Source organism: Strigops habroptila, chromosome Z (assembly GCF_004027225.2).
Source record: "Strigops habroptila isolate Jane chromosome Z, bStrHab1.2.pri, whole genome shotgun sequence".
Lineage (NCBI taxonomy): Eukaryota > Metazoa > Chordata > Aves > Psittaciformes > Psittacidae > Strigops > Strigops habroptila.
The window spans coordinates 50,430,291-50,451,204 of NC_044302.2; the positions used below are offsets into that span (position 1 = coordinate 50,430,291).

Sequence of the window (20,914 nt, forward strand, 5' to 3'; positions counted from 1 at the left end):
GCATTTGCCAAATCATGCAAATCATGTGTAGAGAGAAAAAAAGGCATTCATAATTCAGGTTATTCATGCATGCAGATTTTGTGATAGTTTTACCGCTTCCCTAATCTTTATGTATCCATGACAACACAACTTGTTCACATTTCACAAGCAAAGCAGTTAAAAGTGAAGGCTTTAATAATATAAAATTAGCAGATCTACAAGTATTTTTTAAGACATCATACCAAAGCTATGAGCATGAAAATGTATAGATGTAAAGGTTAACAGGCAGTAACAACTGCTTTTCAAAATTATACAAAGAATTATAAAATCTATTGTGTTGTTCAGGTTATTGTACCATTTAAAATCCAGTCTGACCTTCACCACAGAATAAGCTCTTTTGATTTTAAATGACATTTTATTATTTCAACAAATACTTGTGCTGTTTGAAATCTTAATTCTAAATATGCAAATAAACCAGAAAAAGAGCAAGGAAGTAAATGCTAGTTGCTTGCTTTCACTGTGGGGAGCTCTTAAAAAGACTTTTCCTTCTCCTGTAGAGGCCTAATGCAATTGCTTGATTTTGCAGGCACTTTATGGATTTCCCTTTTTTTAATCAATTCACTTGTGAAATCTCTGCACATCATCATCCATTAAAGGTACATGTGAAGACAGGTGATAATATTTGTCTGAACATGAGCTTGTAAGTGAAGGAGAGAGAGCTGAACACAGACATTTGCTTACATAAACCATTTTCCTCTCCAGGTTGTGGGAAGATGTGTAGGGAAAAGATGGAGGCACTCCTTCACTCTGATATCCTCCCTTTTCACCCCGCTTCTTAACTTCGGGTTGTTGTTAACTTATCAGAAGTTGTATTTCTGTATTACTTCTAAGTAATCTGGCAGTCTTGTTCCTTTTCCTTGTCTGGTCATGCTACTGGATGCAGCACAATCCCACCATCTCACAGGCCATAAGATTGCAAGATGCTTCTTGTTGCATTGAGTCAGACTGTGGCTCTTGGCCTCAATGCCTCATGCATACATCCCATGACATTCCTAATGCACCTGATGGAGTTAAATTCACAAATTCTATGTAACATTCATGTTACACCCACACTATGTATCTCCCCCACTTAATCATTCTCCCAGCTAATGTCCTCTTTTCTGGACATTTCTGCTAAGATTCTCAAGGATAGGAATTTTTGAGATAGTTGGCAAAACCCACTGAAGAATAAAGGGATTATATTATTTGCCTCGTCCTGCTTTCTTTATGGTAATCCACAAAAAGTGGCAACACCACAGTGGCCTCTAGGGGGTTGTGCAGCCTCTTGTATTCCTACTACAGTAAGTCTTGGCAGGTCTGTTAAGATCGGTTTCTGGAGAGGAAGTTGTGCTATGGCCACAAAGGGATAGTGGCTGTCAGGGATATATTGTTGAACACCCTTGCAGCCTGGGACCTGCCAGCTGGAAAGTCTGGCTTAGTGAGTGCAATTTTTTTAGTGTCTTAAGTGTGTTTGTGAACAGTGTTGTGGGATATATAATAGGGACAAGAGTTCAGTATTTGGTTGATAGGGATATCCCCTCTAGTCATCTGGAAAAGCATTTAAACAGTATTATTAAAATGGCGTATGTACAGACATTACAGAGCAGAGAGGGATTGGACATTCTTGTTTTGGGTGGCAAAACAACAAATCAGCTTAGAAAACATGGCCCTAAATTAAATACAAGTTTGTAACATCACTATAATATGGTAATGAGAAAGACGTGTTTGCAGGGGACAGTTCTGAGGTTAGAGGTTTTCTTATTACTATTACAGAGAATCAGGGCTTGATGGAGTGCTTCATTTCAGTGTAGTTTGGCATTGTAAAGACGCAGACAAAATGGGAGGAATTCAGTTAGCAACAAACATCATCAGGGTCTGAGAAGGACTGTTGAGGACAGATAGATGAGTTTAAGAATGTGATATGCAGCTAAATCGCAGTTAGGGAGATGGAGAAGGGGAAACATTAGTGGATAAATATTTGAGTGATGTAAATGTCAGGTTTTCTCTTGTACACAGTTGTATAAACAGAAAGAATGGAGAAGAAATGAAAGCTCTGTGCTGCATGACCAAGGAACTTTGCCAATAAAAAGTAATGCAAAAGCACTGATTCCTGAAAGAAAAAGGAAGCTCTATCTCTGGAGAAAGTAACCAGGCTGGAGAGGAGGCCTTAAGGAAGAATTTTTGTCCTGGTTTTAGTTAGAGTAGGGTCGTCTTGATTGTAACTTTCATGAGCTGTGTCACTGGAGAACTCGTAGAACATTTTGTCTTTGGACACGATGACAGAAACCATCAGAGTGGTTTTGTAATGCTGCCTTTTGAGTTAGTTACAATATATTTCTTATTTGGAAGACTTTGTGTCTTACAACTTTCAGTAGTAATTTTACCTATGTTTTCTGGAGGTGGCTGGGAGGAGGTCTTTGGGCTACAACTTCTTGTTACATTAGATTTAACTTCTAACTGCCTGTGTAGCTAATCAGTGGGTTACTGAACGAAAACTTCCTTTCTTATGAGCTTTTTCTCTTTAAGTAAGCACATCAGTCAATACGGGAGGCTTTTGTTTGTTTTTTAAAAGTCATGGCTGAAAGTAATGTTTGCTAGACTAAAATTATTCCTTGCTATTCCTGCAATCAAATAGGTTAGTGTAAAACGAATAGTAATACTTATTTCAGGAATATGCTCTAGAGACTTTCTTTTTAAATTTGCAAATTACAGACAACTCCAGAGCAGGAATTTTAATTATCTTTGTTTTACACAATTAGCTGAGATAGGTACGTCGCCAACTTCAGCTGAATAAATAAATAAGTTGGTGTGAACTTCCAACTAATCAAAAAATGAAAACCACTGGCAGAGAACAATTAAAGGCAGGTCTTGCATGGTGTGTTGATAGTACTGTCATTCAAATGCCACCTCAATAAAATGCTTAGCAGAGCGTATTATAGGTTTCATCATAGGTAAACAATGTGTGGTGTTAGAAGAAAAAGAGATGATGTAAGATTTCTTTTATAGTGCTTTAAGTATTATAAATTCTGAAGATTTCTTTCTGTAATTGTTTCTGAATGCCATATAAAAATGAAGTTAAAAACTTCCAAATGAAGTCAAATTGAAGCTCCCAAAAGTTAAAATCAGCTTCTTTCATTACAGCTTAGCTTTTAAAATAAAAGTGAATCCTTGCTTTTTCTAATCCACTGTAATCTAATTGCAGTTGATGAGTAAAGAGTCTCCAGTCTCTGTTGGAAATGATGCTTACGTTGACCTTGATCGGCAGGTATCTAAGACTAGATGTTTTATTTTCCTTCAATCGTAGCACGTTAGTGACTAGTCATTTTGCTTTATTAAGAAGTCTTTTTTTTCTTTAATTGTGGGAAATTCAAATAAGAATTGGAAAACTAAATTTCAGTGTGTCAAGTCCTTTTGCTTTATAAATTGTGTTTAACCATTTTGTGTATTTAAAGGAGAGAAAAACTCAATTTGGAAAACAAGTTTAGCTGTATGACATAGTATTGCAAAACTGCAGACCAGTGCAAGTCTTTGGGTATTGAGGAAAAAAAAGGATTTTAAAAAAAAAAAAAAAGGTAATATTTAAATATAACTTTTTTTGCCAATTCCTACTTCTAAAGTCAGTTAAAAAACCCAAACCAAACCAAAAAACCCAAACCAAAACCAAACAAAAAACCCCAAACACACGAAAAAAAAACCCCAAACCCAACAACAACAAAAAACCCACCACCAACATGTAGATGGGGCTCAAAAATCCTTAAAGCAGTCCTGGGAACTCTTACAATATGTAAGAGAAGTTTTCGGAGAGACTCCTTCCTTGTGTGATATATCTAAAGAATATGCAAAATAAACTGTGGGTTTTTTACTAGATTAACCCATAGTAACACTGTCCTACTTTCTCAGTCTTTTTTCTAATTGAGAAGTAGTACTGTACACTGATGTTCCCTGTCTTCCTCCATCATGCATTCTCTGTGGAAGTATGTAAATTCTGACAGATGGAATTAATTTTTCAACGTCAACAGGCCCTTGACAAATAAACTTGAAGAAATAAGATGCCATGATGCTGGTTGAGAAAGCCCATCTAAGGTTCATCATAGATAATAATATAGCTCTATATACAGAATATGTATGCACCTGTTTTATTAGGTGAATTTTCTTGTAGCTATGTTTTTTTATATTAACTGCATTCATATGCAGACTTGCAAGATCTATATCTTTGAACATAAAGCCTTTGAAGAGAAGCATTTTAATATTTCCCACTGGTTAGAAGATTCAGTGCCCTTTTTCAGAAGGGTAGGATTCTCCCTTGCCATATTAATTGTATTCCTATTGTGCAGTAAGTGTAGCTTCCAGTGACTAGAGATTTTACCCTGTCCACCTCCTGTATTCCACCTCGCAGTCCTTTTTATATTTGAAGTGTAGATTGAAAACTGAAATTATGCACTCTTTGCATCCGTAAAGAAAAGTGGTATTGACAGTTCTTTCAGTGTACACAATTGATGAGTTCTTCAGACACAATTTCTTCAGGGATTTTTGACTCGATTTGTAGAATAGATGTTACGATTCTAATGTATTTTTGTAAGACCAAATAATTACTTTTAAGTATGTTTACTTTTTAGTGTCACACAAACTAAAGAGTAATTATACCTGCTTCTTTGTTTCTTTCTAAGAACGGAATTGCCTCAGTTTTCAAAAAAGTTAATATATTACCTAAACACAAAAATAATTTTATAGCCATGTAGTTCAGAATATTTTTATACGCTTCACAGAGAGTGATGAAAATATAAATGTTTGTTGTTTATGGTAGCTGAAGAAAACCACAGAAGAATTAAATGAAGCACTAGCCACAAAAGAAGAAATTGCCCAGAGATGTCATGAGTTAGATATGCAGGTAAGTTTGCTATATTGTAGATGTTGATTTTGAAGTGGGAAAGAGATGTGTTAATTTTTAGGCAGATGAAAACAAGAAGTGTAATGTGGAAACAAAAATTTTTAAAGGGCAATGAAAATTGCACAGAAATTATGTTGCTGTACTTATGCTGGCAGAGAGAATTTCATTGTTTTCTTCCCTTGATGCAATGTTGCCAGTATTAAGGTGATTCATACTGACAAACCTTTTTTTCATCCAGTTAAGAAGGGGTTGGGTTGTGTGGTTCAGCTCTTGCTTTAGTGAACTAATTGAGGTTATGCTGCTGTAACAGTTACAGTTAAGTGTTAAATCACAATCAGAAGTTACTGTAGCCTATCAGCTGTCTATGGATTTAGAGTAAGCTTTACTGTAAATCCGGCGTACCTTATTCAGAAGACATGAGGAGTGTAAAGTGGGAGCCCTGAAAGGCACTGCCATTGTAATCCTACTTTGGAATATCATTCAGGCTTTTGCCAAGCAGTTCAGTAGCTGCTAGAATTGACAAAGTTGATTTATGTGTCATGGTTGATTTTGGTGTATTTGATGATTCAAGCTCTTATTGAAGCATTTCCTTCTGTCAGGATGTTCGCATTCCCTCTCTTTCCCTCTTCCTCCTGCCTGTTATTTAATAAAACATGAAGCCATGTTCAGCTGCTGTTTGAGTTGCAGCACTTTGGATTGTTTGCACTACTGTCTGGTTTTGTAATGTTGACTGAAACATGAGTCGTCTTTGGGACTGCTTGCAATTGGCCACTGTTGTTTGTTTGTTTTTGAATAAATAAATCTTGGCAAAGCCACACCTTGGATGTGCAGACTTGAATATTCTGTGTGATTAATAGGCATTGTTTCTCTTGGAAATTAGTTTTAAAAGCCTTACTGTGGAGAGCTAGTTTTATTTGTTTGTTGGGAAAGAATGCAGACTTTATTATAATGAAGTTACTTTATACTCTAACTAAGACTTTTTCTTTAGAAGCTTGTGTGAAATACAGTTAAGAATAGTTACATTTTCTGTGTCATATCACATAGCAAGTGAATACCTATTAATGTACAGTATATTCTTGTGAAGTGTGATTACTGAAGCCAGTGATCTTCTATTTGTGCGTTGTGTTGATACTTTATTATGCACAAACAGAAAAAAATTGTTCTCTATAACTGGATAGCTCAGTTACTCCAGTTTATGCTTTTACTACAACAGGTTGCAGCCCTCCAAGAGGAGAAGAGCAGCTTGCTTGCTGAGAACCAGATTTTGATGGAACGTTTAAATCAATCTGACTCTATTGAAGATCCCAACAGCCCTGCAGGTCGTAGGCACTTGCAGCTGCAGACTCAACTTGAACAACTCCAGGAGGAAACATTCAGGTAGAAAAGCTATGCTTGGCTGGATTGTTTGTAGCTGGCAACAGATATAATTTATATACTTCTGTTTCTCCTGGCAATTCTGAATTAATAGGTGGTATAATCACAGTAGTAAAGTTTTTTACTACTAAAGTGATGTACATGTTAAGATTTACCTCTTTACAAGCTCCAGTATAAAAAAAATGCATAATTTCTTAATGCTGAAATGCTGTATAGTGTCACTCTCTACTCTTTGAAGTTGTTTTGAATTGTGTGCAATCCTTTCACCCATGTTTTTCAGAATCGGTGAGAATGAGAAGTAGTATGCTTTCCTCTATGTAAGTTATTGTGATTGTATTTTTAAGGTGTAGGAATTCTTAGCTGAAAGTTTGCTTTGGGCAGTACTACAGGTGGTATTGTTATACAGCAAAGTGTGTCCTTCTCTGAGTTTGAAAACAAATTGCTTCATATCTGAAAAATGGAGATTATCTGCAAGTGAGCTCTGCTCTTCATTTGCATTTCCTCAGCACTTGGAAATACGGTTCTTCTTTAAATATCCTTCCTAGTCCTTTTAACTGTTGATTTCAGGCTGTGTAAACCTATTCTGTTGAAAAAAAGCTGGTCTACTTCACCATCTTCGTTTCATTCTTTTTGCTGTACTTTCCCTATCCTTTGTGAATGAAACCATGATATTTATTTGCACTGCCAGTTTTTCTTCTCTTTGTCCTCTTCTGGTTGCCCTTTGCTAATTTGTATGGGTTGGGTTTTTTTGGGTTTTTTTGGGTTTGTTTTTTGGTTTTTTTTTTTTTTTTGCCTGTTTTGCCCTTTTTCCACTTCATCTTGCTAAGCCTCTTTTTCCCTGGGGGTTCAGGCATACCCTCTTCCTTCAGTTTCCTGAAAAATGCTCAGTGTTTCTCTTTCACAGCAGCTAGTGCCTGGTTTTCTTCTTTCTATACATCTACCATGTAAAGGAATATGTACTGATGTCTCTCTAGTGTCTCCTTTTATCTCTCCTTATTCATCCTCATGCTCTGGAATGATTCCAACTGAGTCTGTTATCACTTGCAGTTTGAACAGGTTTTCTCCCCATATCTAGTATCTGCACTGCCTGCTACTCTAGTTGCAGGTACTGAAGATCTTTCTAAACCCTTTTCACATGTGAGATTCATTTTCCAAACTCCTTACCTCCTTCCCCTGCCTTCATAGCATGTGGTTTCTAATGGCAATTTATATATATTCCTTCTCCAGCTCTGCCTGACCAAACAGGACATCTGTACAGCGTAACTGATGCCCAGTGTGGTACAACAGTTTTTCTCCCAGTCTTGCCTTTTTATGTCCTTTGACAGTTCTGGTCTATGATAATCCAAATCTTTGTTGTGTCTGGTTTAGATTACCTACTTCTTTAGATGACCCATGACCTGTATCTCTTGTCTTTTTTCTTGTAGATTCTTTTTTGATTCCTTGAATTAATGGATAGAATTTAATTTTATTTTTTTTCATGCCCATACCTCCTTTTCTGGATGTTTTTTATTTTCATTTCAGATAAGCATCACAATAGGACTTCATGTTCCAGGTTGTTTCTCTTACATTGGTTCAAAATGCTTTGACAAAGCTTCTCTTAGTTACACCCTTTGTTCACTTCCATTTTAATGTAGCTTTGCCTGTGTATGCTGTATGTAAGTAGTTCACTCCAGAAACTTTGGTCTGAGTTCTTTACATGTTAACAAGATAACTAAATGTATGACTTGGTTCTTCAGAGGTACTGGCCATGCAAAGGTGCTTTATAAGTAAGTAGGTAAATAAATAAAACCACCTTGATGAGAGCTCTACAGTACTTAGAACATCTGACAATTGGGTTAATATTGCTGAAGGTGTGTAGGATTTGAGCAGCTAAACGAAATCTTAGGATAAAGATGCCATGCTCAAACTCTATGCTTCAAGATAAAAAAGGTGGTAATTTTTGCTTGAGCTCCATTGTGAACAATTACTGTGACAGGAAAAACCTCAGGATTTGTATTTCTGACAACATACATTACCTTGTGATCTTCCACATAGAAAGACTGATATCAACTTCAAAGCATCAAAAAAGTCAGTCTGGTTCTACATTTTTGAATAAGCACATAGGGCTGCTGTTCTCCTTCACTGCACCAGAAGGCCTTTTCATGTGTTTTTAGAGAGGATGCTGAGGAAAGGTAACTGTGGCTGAAGCTGAGAAATTTTCTGTTTTACTTAATTTCTACAGATTAGAAGCTGCCAAAGATGACTATCGAATACGCTGTGAAGAACTAGAAAAAGAAATTGCTGAATTGAGGCAACAAACAGAAGAGCTTACTACATTGGCAGAGGAGGCTCAGTCCTTGAAGGATGAGATAGATGTACTAAGGTAAACTCTGTTCCATTAGCCCTTTTTTTTTTTAACTAACTTCTAATCCATATAATTCGTGTACTTAGTCCTCATTAGTTCTTGTTTAAATAATTTTAGTATTAAATATAAACATTTTCTCAATATCAAAGTTATTTTGGATCCTCCAGTTAATTACATAGACCACGACACAATTCCACTCAAGTAAATTAGTTATTATCTACCTGATCAATAAACTATTAATAAATTTAGCAATCCTACATCATCTTATTGTCACAAGTCACTCGCTGGTCTTTTTAGTATTTTCTGCTCACCTTCATCATGACTTGGTATCTCTTCTTATGGGGGAACTGGATACTTTCCCTTCCTGAGTTTGCATTATTTGGACGTTGGGTGGCGCTTTTGGTTCATCGTATAGTGCGAAATATGAACACTATCTGTTACAGCATTCTTTACCACTGGATTTTATGACAACTACCAAATCATGACAACTACCACCCAAAGTTGTCATGATTTGATGATGCTAGGGGTTTACAGGGTGCAGCGGGCCCTTTTACTATGGAACGTAATTCTTCACTAGTGGCATCTTGCTGCCATGGGTTATTCGGAACAATTATCCATTACCACCTGTATCACTCCTTCTGGCAAGTCTAGCAAGGTGTATTTTAATATTGCCTTTTCTAATTCACCAGCAGCTTTCTACCAAAGCTATCTGTGAGTGATAGTGTCTAAAAGTACCCCCATCAATAGCTCTTTGAGTTGACAAGTATCTATGGGAGGGAAGCATACAATTTAAAAGTGTAAACATTAGTAACAGGAGGATATGATTGCTTTCTTCTTCTTGCCATGATGTCTCAGGATGTGTTCTGCATTAAGGCAAAGTATGAGGAAGCTTCAGGACACTTAATTTTGTCAGTTTTCAGAGTACAAATTTGATAAAAGTCTGTTTCTCCAGGCATTCTTCTGATAAAGTAGCCAAGTTAGAAAGCCAGGTAGAGTCATACAAAAAGAAATTGGAAGACCTGGGTGATCTGCGACGGCAAGTGAAACTCTTAGAGGAGAAGAATACAATGTACATGCAAAATACCGTGAGCCTGGAAGAAGAACTAAGGAAAGCCAATGCAGCACGTAGTCAGCTGGAAACATACAAAAGACAGGTGAGAACACACTGTCAATACAACAGTTCTCTGTATTGTTCAATACTGGCTAATACCTCAAAGTAAAAAAGAACTTATCAACAACCAGCCCTTGTGTTTAGAAGACTTCCATGTTTTGTAGGTACTACCTTTGTCCTTCTTCACTGCAATTACTATCATTATTTCAAATTTACATTAGTTTGCCAATAAGCAGTATTTCTTACTTTTAAAAAATCAACAGATTTTTTTTCTCAAATTGTTCCTAATTCGTATTCAGTAGCGAGGCGTGAATTAGAGCTGCCTCATTCAGAAAAAGTGTCCACTTTTCACTTACAAACTTCCAGCAGTGAGGAATGCGCCACAGATGAGGTAAGTTATTCATGTTGGCTAAGTAACCTCTTTTTGAGGTTCTAGTTTTTCTGAATTTGTCCAGTTAAGACGAGAGAAGGATGCATATCATCCCTGTTGTTTATATGCACGCGTTGGAGTACAACATGTGCCACCAGCATGCTCTCTGAATCGCATCTGTTTATTCTCCTGCTTATCAAAGTGCCATTTGATCCTGTTTCAGTAAAGGCAGAAGGTGTGCTTAATTTTCTCTCTGCTTCTACACTACACTGACATGACATCATTCTGGGATTCTTGTTACAGGGCCAGAGAGAGCATGGTTCATTAAAAAGTAGCACTGCCTGCTCTGTATTTCTGCCTGCAAATAAGCATGAATGGTCGTGTCACAGGGGTCCCTATATGTCAGCTTACAGCAGAATAAAAATACAGAAACAACCACTAACAACATTGCAAGCCCAGCAGCAATGGCCATATGTGTCCCTAAGACTCAATAGCTTTTTTTTCCTGCATCTGGACATTTTCATTAAGACAATTCCCTTCGGCATCTACGGACTAATTGTAACAGTCAAAATGATTCCACCAGCAAAAAACAACTTGGTCAAGAAAAATGCTGAAATAACAGACAATGAAAGGGAAAAGTAAATATAGAAATCAATGGCCTTTCACATGTGACTAGTATCATGTTTACTGGCAACAAGTATTTCACTCCATTGAACAGCTAAGCATGTGAAACAGTTGTGTAACCTTGACATCTGCATCTGGTCATCCTTATTTCACCAACAATAAGGATTTTGGAAGGGGAAGTCCCATCATTTGTGCTGCAAAAATATTCCTCCTTTTCTTGATCACTCTCTGTGTTTACTAGGTAGAATTTAATGTCTGAGGAGTTGTTGATTTGTACAAAACTATTCTGCTGGCTGAGACTGCAATAAACCCTGAGGTGTCTTGTGGCACAGTGCCTCAAAATGAACACAGTGTCTTTGCCTTTGGTGTCTGTAAGGCTGGACGTCTTATCCTTGAGACCACCTGTGAATCATGAGCTTTCATAAAATTAATTTCTGGGAATCCTAAACTGTGCTGTAAGAATTAAGCCAGGTATAAGGATTCTGGTGTTAAGTCACTGCTGGGCGCTAGCGTGCCCTTGTTGTGGAAGTGTGTGAAGGATCCCACCCCACTCATGATGATGCCATCAGAGGAGTTATTTGATTGGCTTAAAATCTTTGTGCTGTGCAAAGGAAAGTACTTGGTTTAAACTCTTGTAGTGATCTTCATGGGAATCACATCTTCACCCCACCAGCAGTTTCTGTGAGATGAGGTTGTTGGTGCTAGGAGATGTAATAGCATTTATTTATTCATTCAAGATTTTTTGTTCACTATTCTAAAAGCAAGTACAAGTATTTTCTAAGAAACTTTTTATTGCAGGATGGAGAATTGAAATATGAAGATTCCAGGATTATTTTTTTTTCTGTAATATTAATTCAGCCCCTTTGTGCATGTGCATTCTGATAAATTTTTGACAGTATGTCTTGCTTTTCTTTGCTGCAGGATTCCTGCTTTACTCATTCCACACGTCAGATAATGCTCAGTAAATGTGATGGCAGTTCATTTTTATTTTTTTTTAGTCTTCTGCATTATCGTGTAGCTGTATATCTCTATACACTCACAAGTCCTGATTCCAGACAATTTATTTCCTGCTCTGTTTTTCTACATACCATTACCATAGCATGAGTGATTGCGAACATTAATGCATTTGTAGTTATTGATAGCCCCAGTGATGGATGTCACATCTGAGAAACAAAATATTTGCATATCTAATATTTTGATGTGTATGTATATTTTTTTTTTAAATCTGATCATCTTAGAAACGGCAGGTCTGTGCTTTTTTTGCAGCCTTTAATTTAAGAAGAACAATAGCAGTCCTTCTCTAATACTTAAGATCATGCAGATTTTTAGAGCTAGTAGTTATTTTGCAATAGCTATACACTATTTGAAATAAAAGGTAGTGAGAACCACTAGGCAGTCTTAATGTAGGTATAGCTACTGCTTTGCTTCACAATTTAAGATAATCACTTTCTCCGTAATCTAAAAGCCATGAAAAAGCCTTCTTATGATTTGCTTCAGAAGCAGCTGTATGTCTTTAGCTGAGTCTTCATTCAGCTTTTGTGTTTGCGGGTCAGTCTTTATTCAGCTTACTTGCTTCCATGCTCTCTGCATTATGAGTTTTACTAATGTGCTAGGAATGAGTCTTTGCTAGTAGAAGCTGAGAGTTTTGAAAAGGAAAGACTTCACTGATGTGCTTCTTATCCATTGATCGTTTCTGCTCAGTTTTCAGATTTCTGCTCATTTAATTTTAAAAGCTCTTTAGTGATCTATAGTTGAAAGAATAAATATGGTGTTGTTAGCAATGTTTCCTTCTGAAGTAAAGAAAACTGTTACTAAGGCTATGGCTGAATCTTTATACTAGTGTATTAAAAGTGATTGAACACATCTCAGGTTAAGAAACAATACCTGACTGTGTAAACTGGTGGCTGAATTCTGAGTGAGGCTTGTGAAATAGTTAACAAAAAGTGTAGATAATTTGCTTTCTTCAGAATATTTTTCTTTTTTCTGGGCTTCTCAGAACGCAGGAGGACTTTTCTACTTTTCCTAAGCTCTTTGATCCATAGAACCATATAGTTTTTTTCTGTAAAACATGCTTGGACTTAAAATCTTGGATTTAGATGTACTGAAAATACTTCACAGCTTTTGCTTCTTTTGCTTGTGCTAAGACCTAATATTTGAATGCTGTTGGGTTTGCTGAACACAGAACACATGACGAAAGGAGTTTTTAGTATGTCCTATAGATTAACTATTTCAGTTGTTTACAACATGACTTGTGGTGCATGGTAATTGGCTACTTTGTCTTCTGTATTTTGTTTTAATATTAATATTTGCAGACAAATTATTGATTCTTGTTCTCACAGGCAGTTGAACTACAAAACAGGTTATCTGAAGAATCCAAGAAAGCTGATAAATTAGATTATGAATGCAAACGACTGAAAGAAAAAGTAGACAGCCTCCAAAAAGAAAAAGATGTAAGTGCCAAGGTGTTATTTTTCTGGTAGTAGCGATAGCAACTTTGTGTGCTTTATAACACAGAGATATGTAATTACAGTTAGCTATTTACAGCTAACTTTCTAAATTAGGAAGTCTTGACCGAAAATTTTCTAATGTTTGTGTACAAGATCCTTTTTAAACCTAAGAACTGTACAGCATGGAATAACACGACTGTACAAAAACTTATGCACAGATTTTTAAGAGGAACAGCCTTCATATTTGGGGTCTGAAGTTGTTTCTTGAACATTTACCATGAGAAAGTTAATAAACACTGAGGGTAATTGTAATGCATTCTGAGAAACTATTTGAAGTAGGGTTTCTGCAGTATCATGCTAGAACTAAACTCCTGTTGCATTTTTCTAAAGCATTCTTTGAGAGGTACATCAGCATGCTTCTCTTTGTGGAGTCATGACTACTGCAGCAAAAGGCTTAGGAGTCATGTAGAGGGACATGTCGTTTGTGGCAGTCTTGCCTTTTATGACAGCTCCTTCCTGATCTATTTTGTACTGCCAACATGGAATGCACAGGGTGGATACCAGTCTATTCCTTCCTCTCTATCATTTGCTGCTGGTGATTCTGCAATTAATTGCTGTGTCCTCTCTGGCCAAGACCGATCCTTCAGACTTCTCTTGCATACTATTGTTTCTCACCAGTTTATTTCAGCTTCTTTCTTAAGAATGTGTACGCAAGTGCCTTAAACAGCCTCAAACCAAGGCCTGCGCTTGAGTTAGCAATTGAGTTACCTTGTTTTAAATATAAGTCCATTTGCCCATCAGTCAGAATCTCTATAGGCTTTTCCCTCAATGGTCATATTTCCTGTCCAATTCTTTCAAAAATTTCCAGCCCCTGCACTTGCATAGCAATTGAACTGAAAGTTTTCAGTCATTTTCTGTTCGTAGTTCTTTGATTTCCATATTCTTATTAAATTCTCAAACTATTGTGGACACCTGTCCTTGGTATCACTTCCATCTGTCCTTCAGTTCAGATTGGAATGCCCATGGTAACTGTATTTGTACTGTGCTTTGGCTTTCTTTCCTGCTCTTTATTTAAAAATTGTTTTTCCAGTTTTGTTATGTTTAACAATGGTAAGGTTTTTTCTGTGGCTTATGCATTGCTTGGTGGACCATTTCATCTTGCACAAAGGATCTGAATTGCAGGCCATTGTCATATGGTTTTCCATTTTACCCCTGACAAATAGCATTTTGGGGGATGGATGTTTTTTAGTACATTCTTTTGAATGGATATGCACCTGTGAGAAGTAGATTATAGCTGAATTCTCTCAACATTTGAATTAGTGATTCATTACCTATGTTACCTACTCTTTCTGTTCCCTGTTGTCACATAGGTATCAGTAAGGTTGTCCACCATAGGTCACAAGCTATGTAGTGGTATCTTGTCAGTTGCATTTTGCCTACAGTTGCTGAAATTGTTTTTTTTTCTCCTTTATGTTGTGGCAAAGTTCAGTATCTTCAGCTATGTAGCTTGGAATTTTACCTCTGTGGTGGTGTTGTATGATAAGTACTAAGGCAATTTGATGAGTTGACTTTGTCTGCAGTGTACAAAAGAAGCCTAGAGTTTTTTCTAGTCATTAAAATATTCTGGCATTTTATTGGTGTTCTCTGACTGACTGTAGCAGACAGTGGAATTCCTGCTATCAGCAGCTGATTGAGAGCACTTGTCTGTGTGGCTTTTCTTCTGTAGTATTTACGGTAAAAAAATTCACCTGTGGGGTTTGTGAAATGACTCTCAGTGCTAACAGAATATACACTTTATTCAGATTGTTCTGACAGTTGCACCAGAGTTTACCTTGCAGGATTCAGAAATACAGCAGGAGCTGTGTCACACCTCACCAAAATGTTCTTTGGCTGTGATTCCAAGTCATGGATCCATTTGGACTGAATTATAAAATACATCCAAATCAAACTGTTAATAGGAGGCAATGCAAGGAGCTGTCAGCTGACACAACTCCATATCTACACAGACCCAAGGTCTGCCCTGGACCTTGTAGTAGTACTGGACATGTCTGGTTTTGGAGCAGACTACAACCATAGTTGCCATTTTCTCCTGTAATTTTTGAGTTTTGGCAAAAACTTGGTGCTACCTGTAGATTCTCAAATTTTTTTGCTAAAAGGAAACTTGTGACAAATTGATGGAGTATTTACCTGATGCTGCTGAAGACCCCATCTGTCTAGACCCCAAAGTGGTCGAGCTCTGGTCTCCAGTTATCTTTTGACGGAGCTTTAAGCAACTAGTTTTCTTCCATAACTAAGATGGCTGGTGAATTGCAAAGGCAGTTGACACACAGGAGGAGGGGCATAGGGAAATGCTGCTCACACTTTCATTGTAGAAAGACAAACAAAATGAAGTTAATGCAGTTTGTTTGTTATGTTGACTGTGTGCTCACGTGCTTTTTATTTCACTCCTGGCTAAACCTTTGTTTCTTGGTCAGGGAAAATCTGATGAAGGGAAAGGACAATGACTGGATAGCCCCAGTAGATGCTATTTACAACCTGGTACCAGAACTTTGTGTCACTAGTATCTTGATTTTCCAAGCTTATACCCTGATATTTTTACCTCCACAAGCTTAATACAGAGCAGCAACCCTTCTCAAAAAAAAACCCCAGTGTTCTTGTGGAGTATATAATTTTTATGGGTTTTTTGTTATGAAATACAGAGATGCCTTAATTTGAAAATTGTCTCTACAGTTGCATTAGATTTGTTTTAAAGTGTTAAAGGCTGTGCCTTTTGGTAACTTGTGTACTGTTAAAGATGGATTTGTAGTGCCAAGATTGATACTCATTCTCTTTCCAATTATTCAGAGATTAAGAACAGAAAGGGATTCTTTGAAAGAAACTATTGAAGAGCTTAGATGTGTCCAAGCTCAGGAAGGTCAACTCACCACTACAGGTAAAGGACAAATAAGGAGATTAAGTGCATCTTTTCTGAAATTTATGGGACTCCCTTGGAGTCGTGTAAATACCCTGGGGAGTATTGAATGTGCTTTTGTTAAGCAGTGAAAAGCTGCTTGAGTTATGAATAACTTTATAAACATTTGAAAACTTTAAATGTTATTTCAGTCAATGAGAAATTTTGGTCTCCTCCCCAGTGGAGAAATAAATTTCTAAATGTATTTCTGATTTCTGTGTAGTTACATAATCTTCTTTAAAGATATAATAAGTTCTCTCTCGTGTGTGTGAAGTTTTGTGTGCTGCAATTTATTGCTATGTGTAATGTTGCACAGCTTTGTAGTTCTTAGATAAGCTAATGGGCAGAAAATACACAAAATTACTTTATCAGAATGAAAGAAGGCAGTAATGATTATTCTTCTAATGAAATAGTGCTTGTCCATCTGTCTTGCTGTAGCCTGACTTTGTGTCATTTTTCCACTGTCTAGCATTACTCTAAAACTGTAAGCTTCTAGAACAATGTCTACTTTGGTCTGTTAAAAGAAGTTACTGGTCTGCTTGCTAAATTTTTTACTTTCCTAACCAGGACTGATGCCTCTGGAAAGACAAGAGCCTTCAGACAGTTTAGCAGCAGAAATCATTACTCCTGAAATAAAGTAAGCTAATGTGTGCTATGTTTTACTAACCTCTACAATGTACATCCATAGATGATTGGTTAGTTTTCAGTGTTAGAAAGTTTCCATGATTAATGTTTGGGGTTTTTCTCTCCTTTTTGATTACTGCACAACAGGATCTGCTATGCTTAAGACAAAATTCCATTGACCTCTCTTTGGGTTTGTACTGTCCTCAAAAAAAAAAAAAAGGAGGGGGGGGTTGGAAACCAAAAAAACCCCTTTGTCCTCACATTGTGTCTCTTCTTGTCCTGCAGAGAGTTCGAATAATGGCAGCTTATACGTGCATTAACAGGCAGAAATGTTTGTAACAAGAACTTGGTGTTGTACAAGGGAAAAAAATACTAAAATTGTGAAAGGAAGAGTAGATTATAAATGCCATTTTGTATCATGGCAAATGTTTACTATCTATTAAAAGGAAGAACAGCAGTGGCAGAGCTGAAAATCATTGTATCTTAAGATGCTGCATGCTGTGTTTAGCCTTGCTAGTATGCTAAAAGATTTTAAGATAGCCACATCTCAGAAAACTGTTAGCACTTCAGGAAATCTTTTCTTTTAGCTCTAGCAATACTGATTTTAACACTTGGAGAGCTCAATATGGGTCAAAGCTTATGTTGAGTAGTAAAATAATATCCTTCTAGAAAGCTATTGATAGAAAAGATTTGCTTTTCTTGTGGGTACTCAACCCCAGTGAGCTGGAAGACAGCAAGGGGGAGCAGAACGAAGCCCCCATAATCCAAGGGGAAATGATGAGCAACCTTCCTGACCATTTAGACACACATGTCTCTATGGGCCTGGATGGGATCCCCCCACGAATACTGAGGAAGCTGGTGGAAGTGCTCACCCAGCCACTTTCCAGTATTTATCAGCAGTCCTGGCTAACCAGGAAGGTCCCAGTGACTGGAGGTTAGCAAATAGGATGCCCATCTATAAGAAGGGCTGGAAGGAGGAATCGAGGAACTTACAGGCCTGTCAGTCTGACCTCGGTGCTGGGGAAGATTATGGAGCAGATCATTCTGAGTGCCATCACGTGGCACATTCAGGCCCAGTCAGCATGGGTTCATAAAAGGCAGGTCCTGCTTGGCTAGCCTTATCTCCTTATATGAAAAGGTGACCTGCTTAGTGGATGAGTGAAAGGCTGTGGATGGCTTTCTACCTGGACTTTAGTAAAGCCTGTGATACCATTTCCCATAGCATCTCCTGAGGAAACTCCTGCTCATGGCTTGGATGGAGGATAGGAAGGCTCTGCAGGAAGATCTGGACAGGCTGGATTGATGGGCCAAGGCCAGTTGTATGAGGTTCAACAAGGCTCAGTGCTGGGTCCTGCAGTTGGGCCACAACAACCCCATGCAACACTACAGGCTTGAGGAAGAGTGGCTGGAAAGCTGCTCAGTGGAAAAGGACCTGGGGGTGCTGATTGATGGCTGAACAAGCTTGTGCCCAAGCAGCCGAGAAGGCCAGGGGCATCCTGGCCTGTATCAGCAACAGTGTGCTAGCAGGGCCAGGGCAGGGATCATCCCTCTGTACTGGGCACTGGTGAGGCTGCACCTCGAGTCCTGTGTTCAGTGCTGGGCCCCTCACTACAAGAGAGACACTGAGGTGCTGGAGCGGGTCCAGAGAAGGGCAAAGGAGCTGGTGAAGGGTCTGGAGCTCAAGTCTGATGAGGATCAGCTGAGGGACCTGGGGGTGTTTAGTCTGGAGAAGAGAAGGCTCAGGGGGGACCTTATCGCTCTCTACAACTGCCTGAAAGGAGGTTGTAGTGAGGTGGGGGTCAGTCTCTTCTCCAGAGTAACACTTGGCAGGACAGGAGGAAACAGCCTCAGGTTGCACCAGGGGAGCTTTAGGTCGTATGTTGCAAACATTTCTTCCCCAAAATAGTTGTCGAGCAGCCTGCCCATGGAAGTGATCGAGTCACCATCCCTGGAGGTGTTCAAAAGACATCTAGACATGGCACTTAGGGACATGGTTTAGTGGTGGACTTGATATTGTTAGGTTAATGTTTGGACTCAATGATCTTAAAGGTCTTTTCAAACCTAAATGATTCTGTGATTCTATGAAAACAGACCAACAGGGTAGAACTGACTTCCACAGGTTCATGCAGTAGTTTAGTGACACTTGAGATTATAACTTTCCTTAATACTTGGCAGCAACCTTTGCGTTCTTCACATTCTACCTATAAATCTGTCCAGCCTGTGTGATATTTCCAGTGTGAAATCTAATAGGGGCATTCAGGCAGCATCCTTGTGTTGTGCTTTCTACAATTACAACTCATTTAATTGAGTTTGTAGTTAAGGGTTTGAAGACAAGATTGTTGTTTCACTTGTCTCCCTTAAATAGGTAAAGATAATCTGTATGTTATATTTACACCGTCTGTGGTAAACTGTTTTCTTCTTTATAGAGATTGACAAACTGTTTTCTACAAAATCGTATTTTATGTGTTTAGGGAAAAACTCATTCGCCTTCAGCATGAGAACAAGATGTTAAAATTGAACCAAGAAGGTTCTGACAATGAAAAGATAGCCTTGTTGCAGAGCCTTCTTGATGATGCAAACTTGCGGAAGAATGAATTGGAAACAGAAAACAGGTAAGAAGTTTTGTCTTCCGTTTCTTGACTTTTCTAACAATTGATAATTCTAACAATATACTTTTGATTGTGCTGTGTCCAGTGCTGGCCTCTCCAGTACAAGAAAGACTTACTGGAGTCAATCCAGTGAAATACCACAAGGATGTAATTAGAGGACTACAGCATCTTCCATGTAAGGAGAGTCTGAGAGATAGAGACTATGTAGTCTGGAAGACAGAAGGCTCAGGGTGGACCTTATCAGTGTTTATAAATATCTGATGGAAGGGTCTAAAGGAGATTGAACTAGACTCTACTCAGGGACGCCCAGTAACTAGGCAAAAGGCAGTGGATAGAAATTAAAACATTAAATTTCATCTAAATGTAAGAACATTGTTACAGTGGGGGTTGCTGTACACTGGAATAGGTTGCCCGGAGAGGTTGTCTCCATCTTTGGAGATATTTAAAACAGAACAGAACATATTCCTGGGCAACCTGCCGTAGCTGACCTTACTAGATTAAGCCAATAAGCATACAGACATCTATGGGATCAGACATCCTGCATCTGAGCGTGCAAAGTTAGCTCGCTGATATTGTTGTGAGGCTGCTCTACATCTGAGCTTTGAATCTGCTTTTTGTCTCATCTCCCCCAATCTTCCCCTTTGGTTGGGGGAGGTTCCTGAAGCCTGGGACAGTAAATATTACACTTGGCTAACAAATCTCTGTATAGTTCTCTGGACTTTCTTTCTTGCTATTCTTGAAGCTAAGTGACAGTTCCTGGCTGGGAATAGTAGGCTGGGGAGCAGCTCTGCAGCAAAAGCCCTAGTGTTCCAGTGGACAGCAAAGGATGATGTGTTGGCTGGGGAACTTGCAGCTGACTGTGACCTGGGCTGTCCTCACCAGGGATCAGGCAGTCAGTCTGGGAAAATGATCTTTCACTTCTTGTCAGTACTTACAAAATCACATCTGGGCATAGCATATAATTTTGGATTCCCCAGTACAAGAAATAAGATGGGTGTGCTGGAGTGCTGTGGAATGCTGCTAAGGTGAGGGACACTGGAGTATGTGATATGTGGTATAAAACTGAGAACTGGGTTTGTTCAGGCCAAAGAAAAGGTGGCATAGAGGAGCTAATACTGTGATCTGCGTCTGCCTCATGGAAGGGTGTCAAGACAACAGAGATGGGTTGTTGTCAGAGTTTGACAGTGGAAGGACAAGAGGCAGCAGACAAATATGGAGTATGTGCCTGAGCTCTAGAATAGAGGCCCAAAGAGATTGTCAGATCTCCACCCTTAAAGGTGTCCAAATACGGGCTAGACGTGGTTCCCATAAATCTGCTGTAAGTGCACCTGCTTTAAGGAGGAGGTTGGATTTAGGCAACCTCTGGAGATCACTTCCAACAAGGTTTATAGGATTCTCTTGACTCTGTAAAAGCAGTAAACTAGTAGCTCTCACAGTAAAACTGGTTGTTAGCAATTCTTGTTTCATGTAACTAGAAATGATTTTTTAATACATGCATTTATGTTGTCTTGGAAGAGTATCAGATTGTTCTGGATGACTACAGGCTATAACCTCT

The 20,914-nt window shown here is 38.3% G+C and overlaps 1 protein-coding gene across 7 annotated transcripts in view; it reads left to right on the top strand.

Moving 5' to 3' along the window:
• Positions 1-20,914, top strand: part of HOOK3 (hook microtubule tethering protein 3) — a 90,350-nt gene that overhangs the window by 43,515 nt on the left and 25,921 nt on the right. For all 7 annotated transcript variants that reach the window (XM_030470456.1, XM_030470457.1, XM_030470459.1 and 4 more), the window contains 9 exons: positions 3,221-3,283; positions 4,823-4,906; positions 6,120-6,283; positions 8,502-8,642; positions 9,577-9,778; positions 13,069-13,179; positions 16,021-16,108; positions 16,694-16,763; positions 19,222-19,362. In XM_030470456.1, coding sequence (XP_030326316.1) covers positions 3,221-3,283; positions 4,823-4,906; positions 6,120-6,283; positions 8,502-8,642; positions 9,577-9,778; positions 13,069-13,179; positions 16,021-16,108; positions 16,694-16,763; positions 19,222-19,362 — 1,064 coding nt within the window. The remainder of the gene's footprint in view (positions 1-3,220; positions 3,284-4,822; positions 4,907-6,119; positions 6,284-8,501; positions 8,643-9,576; positions 9,779-13,068; positions 13,180-16,020; positions 16,109-16,693; positions 16,764-19,221; positions 19,363-20,914) is intronic.